Source organism: Hyalella azteca, unplaced genomic scaffold (genome assembly GCF_000764305.2).
Source record: "Hyalella azteca isolate HAZT.00-mixed unplaced genomic scaffold, Hazt_2.0.2 contig8116, whole genome shotgun sequence".
NCBI lineage: Eukaryota > Metazoa > Arthropoda > Malacostraca > Amphipoda > Hyalellidae > Hyalella > Hyalella azteca.
Genome location: NW_025938217.1, coordinates 12,919 through 29,273, shown reverse-complemented (window position 1 = coordinate 29,273; position 16,355 = coordinate 12,919). Strand labels below are relative to the sequence as shown.

General features: G+C 44.2%; 2 protein-coding genes across 2 annotated transcripts; both read right to left on the bottom strand.

Moving 5' to 3' along the window:
- Positions 1 to 2,735: 2,735 nt before the first annotated feature.
- Positions 2,736 to 8,406, bottom strand: LOC125178233. Its single transcript, XM_047881504.1, has 2 exons — positions 5,381 to 8,406; positions 2,736 to 2,939 (listed from the first exon to the last, which is right to left on the bottom strand). The coding sequence occupies exons 1-2, from the start codon at positions 7,850 to 7,852 to the stop codon at positions 2,736 to 2,738; spliced, it is 2,676 nt and encodes an 891-aa protein (XP_047737460.1). The 5' UTR covers positions 7,853 to 8,406.
- A 1,824-nt stretch (positions 8,407 to 10,230) lies between these two features.
- On the bottom strand, positions 10,231 to 15,558 carry LOC108670728 (putative uncharacterized protein DDB_G0271606). Its single transcript, XM_047881503.1, has 3 exons — positions 15,465 to 15,558; positions 13,288 to 15,092; positions 10,231 to 10,242 (listed from the first exon to the last, which is right to left on the bottom strand). The coding sequence occupies exons 1-3, from the start codon at positions 15,556 to 15,558 to the stop codon at positions 10,231 to 10,233; spliced, it is 1,911 nt and encodes a 636-aa protein (XP_047737459.1).
- Between the last annotated feature and the right edge of the window lie 797 nt (positions 15,559 to 16,355).

The following is a 16,355-nucleotide window of genomic DNA, read 5'->3' as shown; positions in this document are numbered from 1 at the left end:
GCGCCGCGTCAGGGGACTTGGCGGGGCGGGNGTCTGCCCTCGAATTATCCGCTGAAATATTTTCTGTCGTCTGACGCAGAAAATATTTATTCCAGCGGAGACTGATTTTTAATGAGGAGCGACGTCGCGAAACATATTGCTAGAGAAAAGTTTTCAGGGTTTATGCTTATAAATTACGGAGTAGAAAATTCATAGTTACGCATACGCACATTTATTCTTTAAATTCCGGATTCCTTTTCATTACTTACTATTACTATTAATAATAGTTTTATAATTAATAGTAGCCATAATAATAGCCATTAATAAATCAAATAAGAACTTACTGGTTCCTTACCATCACAATTGCCTTTAATTTAATTAAATTTTCAAGTAATTTACTTAAAATTAATATTTTCAAATAATAAAATGAGAACTTGCAGGTTCCAAACCATTACAATGCCATTAATTTAAATAAATAAATCCAATAATTTAACTATAATTAATTAAATCAAATAATAAAATGAAAACTTGCGGGTTATATACCATTACATTGTCTTTAATTTTCTTAAATTAATCAGTTGATTTAATTGAAATTCAATAAATCGAATAATAAAATAAGAACTTGCGGGTTTATTTATAATCAAATTAATTTATATTAATTTGATTAAATTAATCAATTAAATTTAATTTATTAATAAAATAAGACAGGGCCGACCTGTGCCGCGAGCTCGGCCACAAGCTCCTCCTCCTCTGTCATGGCGGGGGTGTGGGGGGCGCCGTGGGGGGCGGCGTCTCCCTCATCCCCCCGCCGGGGGTTGAACTCCCCCCCACCTGCCCCCCCGTCAAACACCTTCAGCACACACCGGTCCTGGATGTCCCTGGGGGAGTGGGGGGTTAGTGTGACGGGGATCTATTCCTAATCCCCATTAGGACCTTAAGATATTAAGATAACCTAAACCCAAAGGCATGCTGCAAGCACCGCCATTGTCGGCTGCCAGCGACATCGAGAAGTTAACTGAGCTTCCCGAGGCTCGAACCCGCGACTCAATCACCCCAATTCTCCCCACCCCCACCCCTGTCTCTTATACACATCTAGATGTGTATAAGAGACAGGTTACATATTATTTATACTATAGTTCCACTGGTACTATCAAGGAAATATCCCTCATTTGAAAACAGGTTCAATTTAAATAGCCGTTCNCATATAATGGGTACAGGGTCCATATAATGGGTACAGGGTCCATATAATGGGTACAGGGTCCATATAATGGGTACAGGGTCCATATAATGGGTACAGGGTCCATATATACATTAGCGGCTGATTTACCCGCTCCCCGAATCCTGGGCGGCACCTGGTGCAGAGTCTAGCCTGCATCTAAATTTTGTTAGTGAGGGTCCGAAAATTGTGTATATGGTGCACAGGATCGAATAATGGGGGCAGGGGACATATAAAGGGTATAGGATCCAAATAATGGCTACGTGGTACATATAACTGGCACAGAGCCCATATGATGGGTAAAATAAATTGATCAAACAAATAGAAAGTAAATATGAAGCAACAGTCGTTTTATTCACTCCTTCAGTTATTGTTACTGAGCTTTCTTCCTTCCACGAATGCACTGATTGAACTTCTTACTCAATAAGGGAATACATGAGATATAATAAAATCTGTGATTATTTAAAATAATTTTACCGAGACTCTGGAGTGATGAATAATTTTGAAAACAGTAGCGGAACGTACCGCACCCCGTGGATGTTAGCGGGCAACTGGCGACTCGCACAGCAGTGACGCTGGTTGTGCGACTAGTAGGTGCTTATAGGCGAATAGTTGCGTCGATTAGTCAACGCAACTAAAATTTGTGATTTTGTTAGTGATGAGTTGACACCATATCGAACCCGGTGGAAGTCTAGTAGCTACTTGAAACTATCGTCTGTCATGAAAAGATCCGGTCAAATGAAACGATTTTAGATCTATGAACAAGGCACGAAAAGGAAAAGAATCGGCGACAGGCCACATCAGGTCTACACTTCAGCGCCGAGATCAATACGTTATGTTATGATTGACATCTTCGGAGGCAAAATAGCTGGTGCATTGCACGCAGAGCAACTCAAGTTGTTTTGAAGCAGTCTAGTGTGCCCAGTAGCGGCTCGGCCTTCGTACTGAGCAGACCTGCGTCGCTCTCTTACTTGCCCACTGTAGCGCACAGCTGTGGAGCTCTCGCTTGCTTTCATACACCTCACTCGACAACTCCCAACGTCGCACTGACGCGGGCGCAGTGTACCGAAAACACTATACTCGTGTATAGGCTCTCAGCCTGCAAAACTGTAGTCGACGCAACTAATATACGCGACTAATAGCCCCGTGTATAAGCACCTACTGCAGTGCCACCAACCCTGGAGCTTGTAATACCTGAACTTATACGATCTCTCAAGCGTCAAGCAATTCAACTGCTTTCCCTCCAAACCAAACATGTTCCAAGTTGAAGGTTTGGTGGTTAGTTTTTAATAATGGTTGAATTTGAAGTATGAGACATTTTGACCCATTGGTGTTAGTATAGACCAATCATCTTGTAGAATACTTAAAATCCGATTTATAATGTAGATTCCTTAATAAATCATGCAATAGTGAAAACTTACATTCGCGCCGCTATGTTGTGGTAGAACGAAAAATTTCTAAAGAATAATCGACAACAACAAGGCAGGGAGACTTTCGTTTGCATGCAGTTTAGCTACGGATTTTAGGTAAGAACTAGCAACTAGCACTGACCCATGGGCCTCTCGAGGGTTTTACTGTGGGTTTTAACAATGGGCAGAGTCCCGCGCACTTTAATGTGGCGGCCACGACCTGTGGACGACGTCTCTGCCTCCGACATGACGCCTGCGTCCTCCTCGGCGACCGGCGCCCGACTGGTGGCTGCGTGAGGGTGCACGGCTATTAGGCCTACGCCATGTGGCTGGCGCTAGCACAGCCATGTGGCTGGCAAGGCAGGAGATAAGCCACTGACATTGGCTCAAACCAGACTGGGTTTCAAATTCTATGGGGATGTTATTGTAAATGCTGGATTGTTTTATTTGTTTGTTTGTTTGAGTTTCTGCTGGCATACGGCACACGAAAGAATAAAATTAAATGATAGTTGGCAACCTCAAAGCCATCTGATGACGTCACATTTGGGTAAGATTTATTTCCGGGGCCAAAATTCGGGGAAAAATTTTTTTCCAGGGTAACAAACGCTGGGGGAGGGGCATTAGGGGGTTGGGGGGGTTTGTTTGAACACGTTTTTATTTCGTCAAAGTTGAAACGTTCATCAAAGCAACATAAGGAAACAGCAACGTTTGTATGGCATGCGGTGAACGTTTTTTAGAGGATGAATGAGTGATGAACGTTTAGCATGCACACGTTGAACGTTTTCAGATTTAAAGCAAAATTGATTTGCAAGAATAACGTTTTAGTTCATGCAAGAACGTTTTAGCTCAGGGTGACAACGGCGAGACTCGTTAATTAAATGTTTTTATTTTGCCGCAAACGTTGCGGTGACGGATGTTTACGGTGGAAAGGTAATAAACGTTATTTTGTTGTTGCCCAGATGGTAATTTTACGGACGACACCAAAAATCGCTTACATACCGTGACGGTGATAGACACAGCGCGTGATTGGTGGAGAGAAGAAGTGACGTCATGAGCAAGATGCGCGTGATTGGTGGAGAGAAGNAAAAGCCATAGGCAGTAACACTGAACCTGTCTCTTATACACATCTAGATGTGTATAAGAGACAGGTGCAGAAGAGTGACGTCATGTGCGTGAGACGCACGTGATTGGTTCAGAGGAGAAGTGACGTCATGACGACATACCCACGTGATTGGCCGAGAGATGAACATGAAAAAAGAAAGAGAAGAAAAAGCGAAATTAGATAACAAGGAAAAAAGAAGATGACATTTTCAGTGAATGGAACCTGCGCATTCACGTCGAACATCGCGTTTACGCAGACCCGAATAATACTCATTCTTTTAAACATTATCCGTTATATAACGAGTTACTAATGCTGTCAAAACCTTTACCTTGCTGTCATTTTGCCCTTAACCCTCACATGTCCTGCCTTTAACCTTGCCTTTAACCCTGCCCTTAACCCTCACATGCCTTGCCCTTAACCCTTATCCCTCACATGTTCTGCCCTTAACTCTCACATGTTCTGCCCTTAACCCTCACATGTTCTGCCGTTAACCCTGCCCTTAGCCCTCACATGTTCTGCCCTTAACCCTCACATGTTCTGCCCTTAACCCTCACATGTTCTGCCGTTAACCCTGCCCTTAGCCCTCACAAGCCTTGCCCTTAACCCTTATCCCTCACATGTTCTGCCCTTAACCCTCACATGCCCTGCCTTCAACCCTATAATGCCTTGCCCTTAACCCTTTAATGCCTTGCCCTTAGCCTTGCTATTAACCCTCATTTTCAAATAAAATCGATTTTCATTTTCATTTTTTTTAAATTCCTACAAATTTTTTATTTCCGGCAAGGGGTTGTTGGGGAGATAAGAGGGGTTCTGGGTTGTGTGGAGGGGTTGGGGTAGTGTGGGGGGTCAGGGGTTGTGTGGGGGTTAAGATAACCACGTGAAGAAGCCAAAGATAATAAAACACCGAGAAGATAAAAAATTTATTGAAGAAAATCACATGTAAACGTTGGCTGAGTTTGTGCCGCGTTGGTGCTTTGAATTAACCCATACTCTTGCAGCAGGCAAGTGCCGTAGTAATAGCATTACGGACAATGCCTTATGGTAGGAATAGCATTAAGGGCACCGTATTGCGGTAGGAATAGCATTATATTCACCGTATTACCATAGGAATAGCATTATGGACACCGTTTTACGGTAGCAATAGCATTATGGGCGCCGTTTTACCGTAGGAATAGCATTATAGGCACAGCCTTGTGGTAGGAATATCATTATGGGCACTGATTTAATATGGGTTAAATTAAGGCACAAAATCAACCTACGTGTGACAGCTAAGGAGTATAATACAAGTACATAAAACTATGCATGAATTCAGTTTAAATATAAACACATAATAAATAATTATTGGGGACCTAAAACTGTCCCCCAACTGATGGGGGGCAAGGCGGCCCCCCTCAACCCCCAAAGGGGGCTGAGCTATCAGTTGTGTATATCAACCTAATCAAGTTATGCAGTTAATCACAACTGTCCAGTTCACAACTGTACAGTTCACAACTGTACAGTTCACAACTGTCCAGTTCACAACTGTACAGTTCACAACTGTCCAGTTCACAACTGTACAGTTCACAACTGTCCAGTTTAGTGGTGATCGCCTCACACACATAAAAACAACCAACGAATGCACATACACAATTAGATCGGATTTGAAAAACAGGTAGACGAAAATTTCAACCTTACCTTGTAATTATTTCGCAGCAAATAAGCCTTGAGGTTTTCTTCGGGTTCTACCTCTACAGCTGGACGCTGCGGTCGGGCGCGAGGCATTGGACGAGGTTGGTCAAAATCCAGGGGCAGGTAGGCTTCAAAAACTGGAATTTGGCGTCGGTATCTGGCTTGAACCGCTGGAGATTCGTGATTTAGTCTCTGGGAAGCCCAATGGTAGACGAGTTTTGCATTTTTCTCTTTGGGGTCAATAGTTTGCGGTTGTGGTTCCATTCCAGGTGGTACCCTCAGAGCAGGTTGAAGGAGTGGTCCGACATCAGGTTGGTCCATGAGGTGCTGCGCTCGGTATCTCTGGTACGCAGCGAGGTTTGCATTCCGGTACATTGAAGTCCCATGTTGATGGTAGGCGGCAGGGTGAAGTTGGTTCCCTTGGTTCATCTCATGATAGATGTTCAGCATCGATGAGCTCAGAATGGGTGGGGAGATTTGGTGTGTGTGAGTGACCGGTATGTAGAACGGCGGTAACTGCGGCAGAATTTGAGGGTACTGCGGATAGCCGTACGCATGTGCATGAGGGCACAATGGATAGGCAGCGGGGTGAGGTGGTACCATTCCATTATGGTATTGGGCGGCCATGTATCGTGCTTTCCAGTCGTCCTGGGCAGATAACCTACGTCCCAGAGGAGCTGCCTGGACAGCTAAACTAGCGGGATAACCATGAGAATAATTCGAGATGTAACTCGCGTTGGAAGCATTGGCAGCCAGAGGTCTGTGGTCAGGATGGTTACAGTGGTGCTGAGAAATAGACCCTTGTCGAGATGATGCTCTCGAAGTAGCCTGGGACGCAAAGTTGTCCTGAAGTGCAGCCACTTCTTTCGTCTCCATATTTTGTGCGAGTCGAATTTTGGGGGGAAACATCGCATATGTGTCTTTGCGTGCCTCATTCTCATTCAAGATATTCCCATCCTGCTGATTTTTATTGTCCCTCATTCGATCCTTACTTTGAGCATTATCAGCAAGCCTTGCAGGCTGTCCGCCATATTCTTCGTCAGACAGACTCTGGTAGATCGGGTTGGCAACCAACCGATCTTCTCGGATGAGGACTTCGTTGTTCAGCGGTTGATTCTTCACGGGTGGATTCGTTTGCTCGTATGACGAGTACTGTTGTACCGGCAATGAATCTTGTTTGCCCATTTTAGCTTCAAGCAACTTTAACTCGTTGGATTTAGCCTTCGACGATTTGCCTAATCGTGAGACTTTTGATTTAGCTTCATCAAAAGAATGCGCAGTCGTTTGAATTTTCTTTGTTTCTTCTTCTTTCTGTCGTTTTTTGGCTTCAGCGATCATCTTTTCGGTTTCTGGACGGTATTGACTCACGGGATACTCCCGAATATCGGTTCCTTCGAACGAAATACTTCTTGGTCGACTTTGACCGGAGGTCTGGCTAGACGAACTGTGTTTGCGACTAAGGGACTGGTGAGCAGAGTCAGAGCTGTCGAGACTGATGGATGAACGTAAAGCTGTTCGTTGATCAAGCTGGTCACCAAACGAGTCGAGGTCTGTCACGAGAAGTTTACGATTTCCCATCATTTGATTTCGTTGGAAATTCAGTTGTACCCCAGCTTCCTCACAAACTAGTTGTTGATGCTTGTTCATGTGGTCGAAGAGGATCGGTGCCATTTGAGACTCCTGAACTGCCTTGGCAGGTTTCCAAGACCTTCCGGAGCTGCGCATGAATTTTGGTTCACTAGCACTCCTTTCGACATGGTGGTGAGTCTTCACAACAGGAGGTTTTTCAACGCTCCTACTTTTGTGGAGGAATAGTTTATGGTCAGAGTCGGTGGAAATGGTTTCCCAAGTTTCATTGTGTCCTGTCTTATGACGATCAAACGTGTTGAACACGTCATCCTTCATGCAGATCTTCGGCAACACCGCATCGCTGCGAATCAACTCAGTCCTCATTTTGGTGGATGTTTTTCGTTGTACTTGCGAAACTACGCTCTCATTTCGATCGTTTTTAATGCTCTCTGAACTGGAGTCAATTTCTATCGATTTATTCCAGCGTGCTGGTCCATCAGACTGTGTTCGCTTAAGCACATTAATCGGACGACTTTGATCTGTCTCTACAGATTCGCCTTCCACCCTCGGAAATTCTGCAGGTTTAGATGCAGGGTTTGCATTTGTCAGCTTCTCCAAAGAAACGTCGTTATTTTTCAGAACAACACCTACGACTTTTGGGGTGAATCTTTCTTGCTTTGAGCTCAACTGATTACTGGAAACCGACTTGCGTCCTACAAGATTCGACTTGGATGACCCTGACTTTGGCTTGGTTTCGTTCTTTGTGTTTTGCTTGTAATTTGAAGGCTTAAAATCATCTGTTGCGTGTTCAAAAGTCTTCTTCTGGGCGTAGATTTCAGTAGGGGTCAAAGGCAGCACGTGACTTTGGCTTTCTAACGATTTTTTGTTGATTGTATTCACATTTCCCATAGACGTTGATTTGCGATTTAAATATTCAAAAGTTGTCTCTTGGCTGTTCTCGGTCTGCACACTTTGTCGCTTCAAGATTGAATTTGGACTCGCTAATACTTTAGTTTCATGACCAGGATATGAAATATGATCACGCACACCGTCAAGTGTGGTTGTTGTTGCCTTTATACTTGTAAAACTCTGAACAGATTCAAATTTCAGTTGATTTTTTGATCCAAATCTCCTAGTTAACGGGCCTAGAGAAAATTTCCGAAACGGACTACGTTTTTTACTATCCGGAGTTGACTTTGTATTCTGATCTGCTCGCAAGTGCTTCTCTAATTTCTTGTCTTGTGTGGTCTTTTTTTCGTGATTCGCCTTTGGTAGAGCAAGAGATTCTTTGGCTTGTATATCTACCTTCGTTTCTTCAATTGTTCGGTTATTTTTCTCTGGTTCGAAGACAGAAGAAGTATCGACTGAGTCGGGGGTTATATTGTGAGTCGGTACCACGTCTGCAGATTTTGGGGTCTTGGGGGTAGTCGAGTTTTGGGGTAGCAGGGGTTGTTGTGTATCCTCAGTCGGTCCATGTTGTTGCAAAGCTGAACTGCTGACTAACACTTGTTCTTCGCGTGGATCAAAGAAAGAGGTATCAGCAGCTTTGTGAATATTTTTAACATTTTCTTTCGTGGTAATTACCAAGAGTTTCGAACTTTCCTCTCTCTTGGAGAAAGAAGAAACTTCACTGGATGCCGTCAAGCTGATGGTAGTTTCTGTTGGTGAATTTTGCCTTGATGGAAAACTGGGAATATCACTTTTCTGTTTTTCTAAAAGTTGAATGTTACTTTCTTCTGTTTGTTGCGAGGTTTCTGGAAGTTGTAGATTGTCATGGTTTGGTGCCTTAGAGCCTGAAATTCGAAACCCAGAAGACATATCAGAATCATTCCCGTCTACCCCATTTTCATCTCCCTGTTCTTCCACTTCATCTACAAAACTCATAGATTCATAAAACGAACCCTGAATGCGAGATTTCTCAAAGAATTTTTCTTCAGTCAATGCCTCTGTTGATGACTTAATGACGGGCTTAAGAGAGGTATTCAACGTTTTATTACCTCCAGGTGCCGATATCTTAGCCCGTTGTTCTTCCGTTAGGACATTCAAGGCGGCCCTAGATTCTTCCAGGGATAAAGGGGCGGATATTTCAAGGCGTTTAGGTTTAGAACGGTTCAAAGAGAAAAACCTGCTCGCTAGAACAGCCATACCCAAACTGTTCTTTCGCTTGCGTCCAGGCACAGAATGCGTGACGTTCTCAGGGGAGAAACGAACAGTTTTGTCTATCAGATTATTCTGTTTGATGGCGTTCAGCATTGAGTGTTTAGGTTTTAAGGGTTCTTTCACGTTATCGTCAAAAGACCTTTCATCGTTGCAAATTCTACCGAAATTTCCGCCATTTTTTCCTGCAGTCTGTGGACTAAATTGACCATTGTCACCGGTACTAGGTGGGAGAGCATCATCCACGTGTGTCTGGTGGTTGCCTAACGTTGTTTTCTGGGCTCCAAAACCCGTCGCATGGAAGCCATCAGCTTTCACTGATGTATTCTGCTCATTGTTGCCATTTGCGGTTTTAGTTTTTAAAGAACTATTACTGTTGGGCGTGTCGGCATTTTTGACATCCACCTCTTTGGTGTTACCACCCGTACTGTCTTTGGCTGAATTATGACTTGCAGATCGAACCTCTTCTCCCACCTCGCGCGGGACGTCTGGCTTTAACCTAATCTCAGAGTAAATACTCTCTTCACTCTCATGTTTACTACCCGAGTCTTCCATGGTCATGTCGATACCTGACTCTACATGACTCATGCCATTATGGATCTCATGTCTAAGTGTATCAGGGCTTCCAGGTTTCATCCCGGCAGTTGGGGGATGACAGTGACCAATAATATTGGCTTGGTCACAGTCAGAATCGCGGCAAATGGTAAGACTGAATAAGTAGTCACCCTCCTCGGTAGTTCCCGACTCTACCAACCCAGTTGTGGTATTACCCAAGTTGTTCAGACTTTGGGGTCCTCTCGACGTTGGTGCTCTTATTGTAAAATTGCAGAGAACCGGATCAGAGGAGACTATTTCGCTCGCAATAGGCGAGATTGTGCAAGTTTCAATGTTTATTGTACCTCTTCCCGATGAATCTGTGCCTGTTTGTATGGTGGTTGTGCCAGTTAGTGGTGAATCTGTGCCTGTTTGTGTGGTGGTTGTGCCAGTTAGTGGTGAATCTGTGCCTGTTTGTGTGGTGGTTGTGCCAGTTAGTGATGAATATGTACCTGTTTGTGTGGTGGTTGTGCCAGTTAGTGGTGAATCTGTACCTGTTCGTGAGATGATTTGACCTGCTACCGACAATTCAGATTCTACAAGATTCCCTGTTGACGAGTGAGATTCAGAGTCACTGTTTGCTTGTGTCTTAACAGGAGTATTTCTCAACGATCTTTTCACAACAGTCGCGTAAATCGGCATCTGCAACAGTCCTGTTTGCGCAATGTTGACTTCATCTGTTAAGGGAACAGTCAAAACTTCTTGTTTTTCATCTTCTACTTTGGACTCATCATCCATCTCGCGATGGCACATCACCTTCCTGCATGACATCACACTCTGTAACTCCCGCTGACATCATTATTCTTTCACCACACACAGCGTATGATATATGTTCACAATCAAAATTTTGTTCGAACCTAATACACTTATTGCTTTTGAAGTGATTCACTTGATGCACGATATATCTTTTTTCGGTTAGCCCTGATCGTCGAAGGTGAAATGAAACGGAAATTAAAAATGATTTCACGATCGCTTATATGATGATTTAAAATAGGAATGAAACTGAGTTAAATTTTATGTAAATGAAAATAAAGCAAAATGATAACTACGAATGAAATAGGAGCATTTTTATAGAAAATTTTTTGAGGTTTTGCCGAAAATATTTTAAAACTGTCGCATTTTTCCACAAATATGAATAAAATATCAAATTTTTAAAAGTTGATATTAAAATGACGGACTTTTTTAAATTTTATAATAGAACTTGCTTATTTTAAATTTATGGACAATTTTGTGGTGTTAAACGGAATGATGTGAAGTCGATTCATTTTGAATAAAGATTGCATTCCAAACAATAGAGTTGCTCATTTTCCAAATTTATGAACAATTTTGGGTTTGTAAGCAGAAATGATATGAAGGCGATTCATTTTGAATTAAGATCACAAAAAAATAGAATTAGAACAATAAAGCAGTCTGCTTCTACTAGAGCATCTTAAGCGTTCTCTACAACTTTAGCATTGCTGATTTTTAAAACAGTTTTACATGTCAAATAATGAAAGTAATTAGTTCATTCAACAGTGACTCACTTAACACTGACTCACTTAACACTGACTCACTTAACACTGACTCACTCAACACTGACTCACTTAACACTGACTCACTCCAGACTGAGGCTCGTCCCACAGAGCGGTCGTCTTATCTGTCTCGTATCTCTGAGTATCGCAGCGATAACACCTATCGCTGCTAGCGCCGTGTAACGGGGATGTTACAGGGGTGTGGGGTGTAATGGGTGTGAAGTGTAACGGGGATGTTACAGGGGTGTGGGGTGTAATGGGTGTGAAGTGTAACGGGGATGTTACAGGGGTGTGGGGTGTAACCGGGGTGTAAAGGGGTGTGAAGTGTAAAAGGGGTGTAGCAGGGGTGTGGGGTGTAGCAGGATTGTGAAGTGTAACAGGGGTGTAATGGGGTGTGAAGTGTAAAAGGGGTGTAGCAGGGGTGTGGGGTGTAGCAGGATTGTGAAGTGTAACAGGGGTGTAATGGGGTGTGAAGTGTAAAAGGGGTGTAGCAGGGGTGTGGGGTGTAGCAGGATTGTGAAGTGTAACAGGGGTGTAATGGGGTGTGAAGTGTAAAAGGGGTGTAGCAGGGGTGTGGGGTGTAGCAGGATTGTGAAGTGTAACAGGGGTGTAATGGGGTGTGAAGTGTAAAAGGGGTGTAGCAGGGGTGTGGGGTGTAGCAGGATTGTGAAGTGTAACAGGGGTGTAATGGGGTGTGAAGTGTAAAAGGGGTGTAGCAGGGGTGTGGGGTGTAGCAGGATTGTGAAGTGTAACAGGGGTGTAATGGGGTGTGAAGTGTAAAAGGGGTGTAGCAGGGGTGTGGGGTGTAGCAGGATTGTGAAGTGTAACAGGGGTGTAATGGGGTGTGAAGTGTAAAAGGGGTGTAGCAGGGGTGTGGGGTGTNTTTATGTTCAGTTTAATGCAACGATGCCTTAGTCTCCGTTTAGTCTTCATTTTCTTTGTGATGTAGAAAACGAGAGAATTTGCCTGACCCAGCACCCCCAACTCCCGCGGGGAGGCCCAGCCAATCCCCACATCCCACATTGACTGCCATTAATGGTGATAATTTATATAATGGTGATATTTATTTATATACAAAATGATGGTAAGGGTATAGTAGAGAAATGGGTACAGGTGGTAAGGGTATAGTAGAGAAATGGGTACAGGTGATAAGGGTGTAGTAGAGAAATGGGTACAGGTGATAAGGGTATAGTAGAGAAATGGGTATAGGTGATAAGGGTATAGCAGAGAAATGGGTACAGGTGGCAAGGGTATAGTAGAGAAATGGGTACAGGTGATAAGGGTATAGTAGAGAAATGGGTATAGGTGATAAGGGTATAGCAGAGAAATGGGTACAGGTGGCAAGGGTATAGTAGAGAAATGGGTATAGGTGATAAGGGTATAGTAGAGAAATGGGTATAGGTGGTAAGGGTATAGTAGAGAAATGGGTACAGGAGATATGGGTATAGTAGAGAAATGGGTATAGTAGAGAAATGGGTATAGTAGAGAAATGGGTACAGGTGATAAGGGTATAGTGGAGAAATGGGTACAGGTGATAAGGGTATAGTGGAGAAATGGGTACAGGTGATAAGAGTATAGCAGAGAAATGGGTACAGGTGATAAGGGTATAGTAGAGAAATGGGTACAGGTGATAAGGGTATAGTGGAGAAATGGGTACAGGTGATAAGGGTATAGCAGAGAAATGGGTAAAGGTGATAAAGGTATAGTAGAGAAATGGGTACAGGTGGCAAGGGTATAGTAGAGAAATGGGTATAGGTGGCAAGGGTATAGTAGAGAAATGGGTACATGTGATAAGGGTATAGTAGAGAAATGGATACAGGTGATAAGGGTATAGTAGAGAAATGGGAACAGGTGATAAGGGTATAGCAGAGAAATGGGTACAGGTGATAAGGGTATAGTAGAGAAATGGGCACAGGTGATAAGGGTATAGTAGAGAAATGGTACAGGTGATAAGGGTATAGTAGAGAAATGGGAACAGGTGATAAGGGTATAGTAGAGAAATGGGTACAGGTGATAAGGGTATAGTAGAGAAATGGGTACAGGTGATAAGGGTATAGTAGAGAAATGGTAATCCCAACCTACCTGTCGCTCCATCCTGTAGGCAGCATCGAGTAGGGAGCCGAAAGGGTCGCTAGGTCTGAGAACGTTGCTCCCAGCAACGTTTTTGTTGGAAACGTTCACGGACGAAACGTTTCTGGGGGAACTAGCGTTATTTCTGTGGGCAACGTTCGTGAGACTGAGGGCGGTGCAACTAGAAACGTTTTTCAGTGATCCAGAAACGTTAGGCGTGCTGGCGCTGAGTGCAACGTTTCTTTCGGTGCCGACAACGTTTGTTTGTGACTTCACGACGTCTGGGATTATGGACTTGGGAACGTTTTTGATGACGTTTGAAACGTTTTTAACAACGTTCGAGACCACAGATACGGGGTTCTTGCTCGTGGAAGTCGCGGTCACTTTATCGAAATGTTGGAAGCTTGTGGCTTTACTCACGCCATCACAAGCTAGGCCTACTTTAGCTAGGCCTTCACTAGCAGCATTAGTGCCTGTAACGCTAGTGACGCATGAGCTAGTAACGCTAGTTACAAAATGGCGCTGGTTGGAGATGGCTAGCGAGCTAGTGTCTAGTTTAGTGAAGTCTAAATCGTCGGGGAAGAAATATCTGTTTTTTGCTGTTGATGATGGGTAGCTGAATGGCTGCCGTTTGAGGATAGGCCGCTGTTTCTGTTGCTGTTCTTGCTGCTGTTGCTGTTGCCGCAGTTTCGACTGGTCCAGGGACTTCTGTTTCTGGAACAACAGAGACCGTTTCTGCCCGCCTGGTGGAGGCTGCAACAGGGGAATCTGTTTCTTTAACTTCTGCTGTTGTTCCTGTTGAATCTTAAGCTGTTGTTGTTCCTGTTGAATCTTAAGCTGTTGTTGTTGCTGTTGAATCTTAAGCTGTTGTTGCTGCAACTGTTGCTGCTGTTGTTGATTTAGATGTTGTGGCTGGTGGTGATGGTGATGATGGTGCTTCTGTTGGTGGTGATGCTGTTTTTCCTGTTGAGATGAGTCGAACACTTTCAACTTCTGCGGAACATTTTTTGGTATAAGCCCTCTCTGTTGCTGCTGTTGCTGCTGCTGTTTAAGCAACTGCTCTTTCTGTTGATGTTGCGTCTGCAGCTGTTGTTTATGCAACAGTTCTTTCTGTTGCTGTTGCTGCTGTTCGAGCTGTCTAAATATGGGTGATGTGTTCGAATAATGAGACTGTTTGTTCTCCTGTTCAATGGTTAACAGATGTTGCTGCTGTTGTTGTTGCTGTTGTTTCCGTCTGAGTTCGAGTTGGAAAGATATGGGGTTGTTGATATTGCTGTTGGCAACAGATCTCAACAGTGGTTGAGTTGCACCACCTGTCTGTTGCTTCTGTTGTTGTAGCTGCAACAGTTGCTGTTGCCTTTTCAAGTTGATTAGATTCTCATGTCTCTCATGGATCTGTTGATGCTTGATGAGCTTCTGTTGGTTCTCCTGTTGATGATGATCCTGTTGAGTCTCCTTCAGAAGAAATTGCTGTTGAAGCGCCTGTTTCTGTTTGTGAGCGTCCAACTGTTGGTGCAACAGCTTCTGTTGCTGCAGGTGACGTTCATGAATATCAACAGATGCACAGGAGCCAACAGATGCTCCTGAAGAAACAGATGCAGCACCAGATGCAACAGAGGCAACAGACAACTGTTGGAACTGTTCACTACCTTGAGCGTGCAGTGACCGTTGGTGACGCAGTTTGTGCTTGTTGGTGGTCTGTTGATGCTGGTGGTGGTGATGGTGGTGGTGGTGAGGTTGGTGCAGGGGGCGGTGGTCCAGGGGGCACTGATTGTTGCGTTCGATGATCAAGTCTCGCCCCGTGTCGTAGCTCAGACCTGAGAAGTATTATATATTTATAGACCTCCCTATCAAAATTTGAAGTATGTGTGAGCTTCTGCGCAGGGTTCGCTACAGTCGGGTTAAATTCCCTAACAAAATTTGGGGTATGCGTGAGCTTCTGCGCAGGGTTCGCTACAGTCGGGTCAGAGTTATTCTTTGCCTGCTGGCCGAAGCATCATATATTTATAGACTTCTTTAACAAAATTTGGGGCATGCGTGAGCTTCAGCGCAGGGTTCGCTACAGTCGGGTTAAAGTTATTCTTTGCCTTCTTGCCACCCGATAGAAATCAGCTTTTGTTAAGAATCTATTTACCAACTTTATATTAGATTAGGCTAGGTGTATATTAGACCTGGCTAGGTATAAGTACCAGACTCTTCCCTAACAAAATTCGGGGACCGCCTAGGGTTCGGCCGAATAGTTGTTACATTCGGCGCAGAGTCATTCTGGGTCTGCTTGGCCATCCGATCGAAATCAGTTTCTGGACAGAATCTCACTTCCGGCTTTATAGTCGCCTGAGAGTATGACAAGAGTAGGCCGGGCCGAGTCATACCGAGCTAGCCAGCTGCCCAGATAGAGAAGCTGATTTACGTTCGGTCCGAGTCCTAGGCGGTTCCTAATTCAGGCTCGCCACCAACTAAAAATTTTGATAGGGGAGGCTGCCCTTCGAACCCTGAGCTGAAGTGGACATAGAGAAGCTGATTTACGTGCGGTCTGAGTCCGAGGCGGTTTCTAATTCAGGGTCGCCACAAACTCAAAATTTTGATGGGATCGTGGCTGTCTGACTTGGGATCAGAAAGGGGACCAGATATCGGAAGCTGATCTACGTAAACCCTGAGTCGTAGGCGGCACCTATTGCAGATTCGGACACGCACCTAAATTTTGTTAGGCGTATAATGGCTTTGGACATCATAAGTTTATAGGAGAATTTTATCCCAGTTTATCCCCACAGTTTAGCCCCAGTTTAATCCACATTTTAGCCCCAGTTTACCCGAGTTTACCCCCCCTTTACCCCCCTTTTTACCCCCCAGTTTTCCCCTGTCAACCCCTGTTTACCCCAGTTTACACTCCGTTTTACCCCCAGTTTACCTCCAGTTTACCCCCCGTTTACCCCCCGTTTACCCCAGTTTACCCACAGTTTACTCCCCGTATACCCTCAGTTCACCCCAGTTTTCCCCCCGTCTACCCTAAGTTTACCCCAGTTTACTCTACGTTTTACCCCCAGTTTACCCCAAGTTTACCCCTGTTTACCCACAGTTTA

Bases quoted from the DNA above. Each gene is read 5' to 3' on its own strand.
- LOC125178233 (XM_047881504.1), bottom strand. From the start codon at position 7,852: ATGGGAAATGTGAATACAATCAACAAAAAATCGTTAGAAAGCCAAAGT. The intron at 2,940-5,380 runs GTAAGGTTGAAA...TGGCTGTGCTAG, and splicing joins TGCTGCGAAATAATTACAAG to CGCCAGCCACATGGCGTAGG.
- LOC108670728 (XM_047881503.1), bottom strand. From the start codon at position 15,558: ATGGCCAAGCAGACCCAGAATGACTCTGCGCCGAATGTAACAACTATT. The intron at 15,093-15,464 runs GTACTTATACCT...AATACTTCTCAG, and splicing joins TTTTGTTAGGGAAGAGTCTG to GTCTGAGCTACGACACGGGG.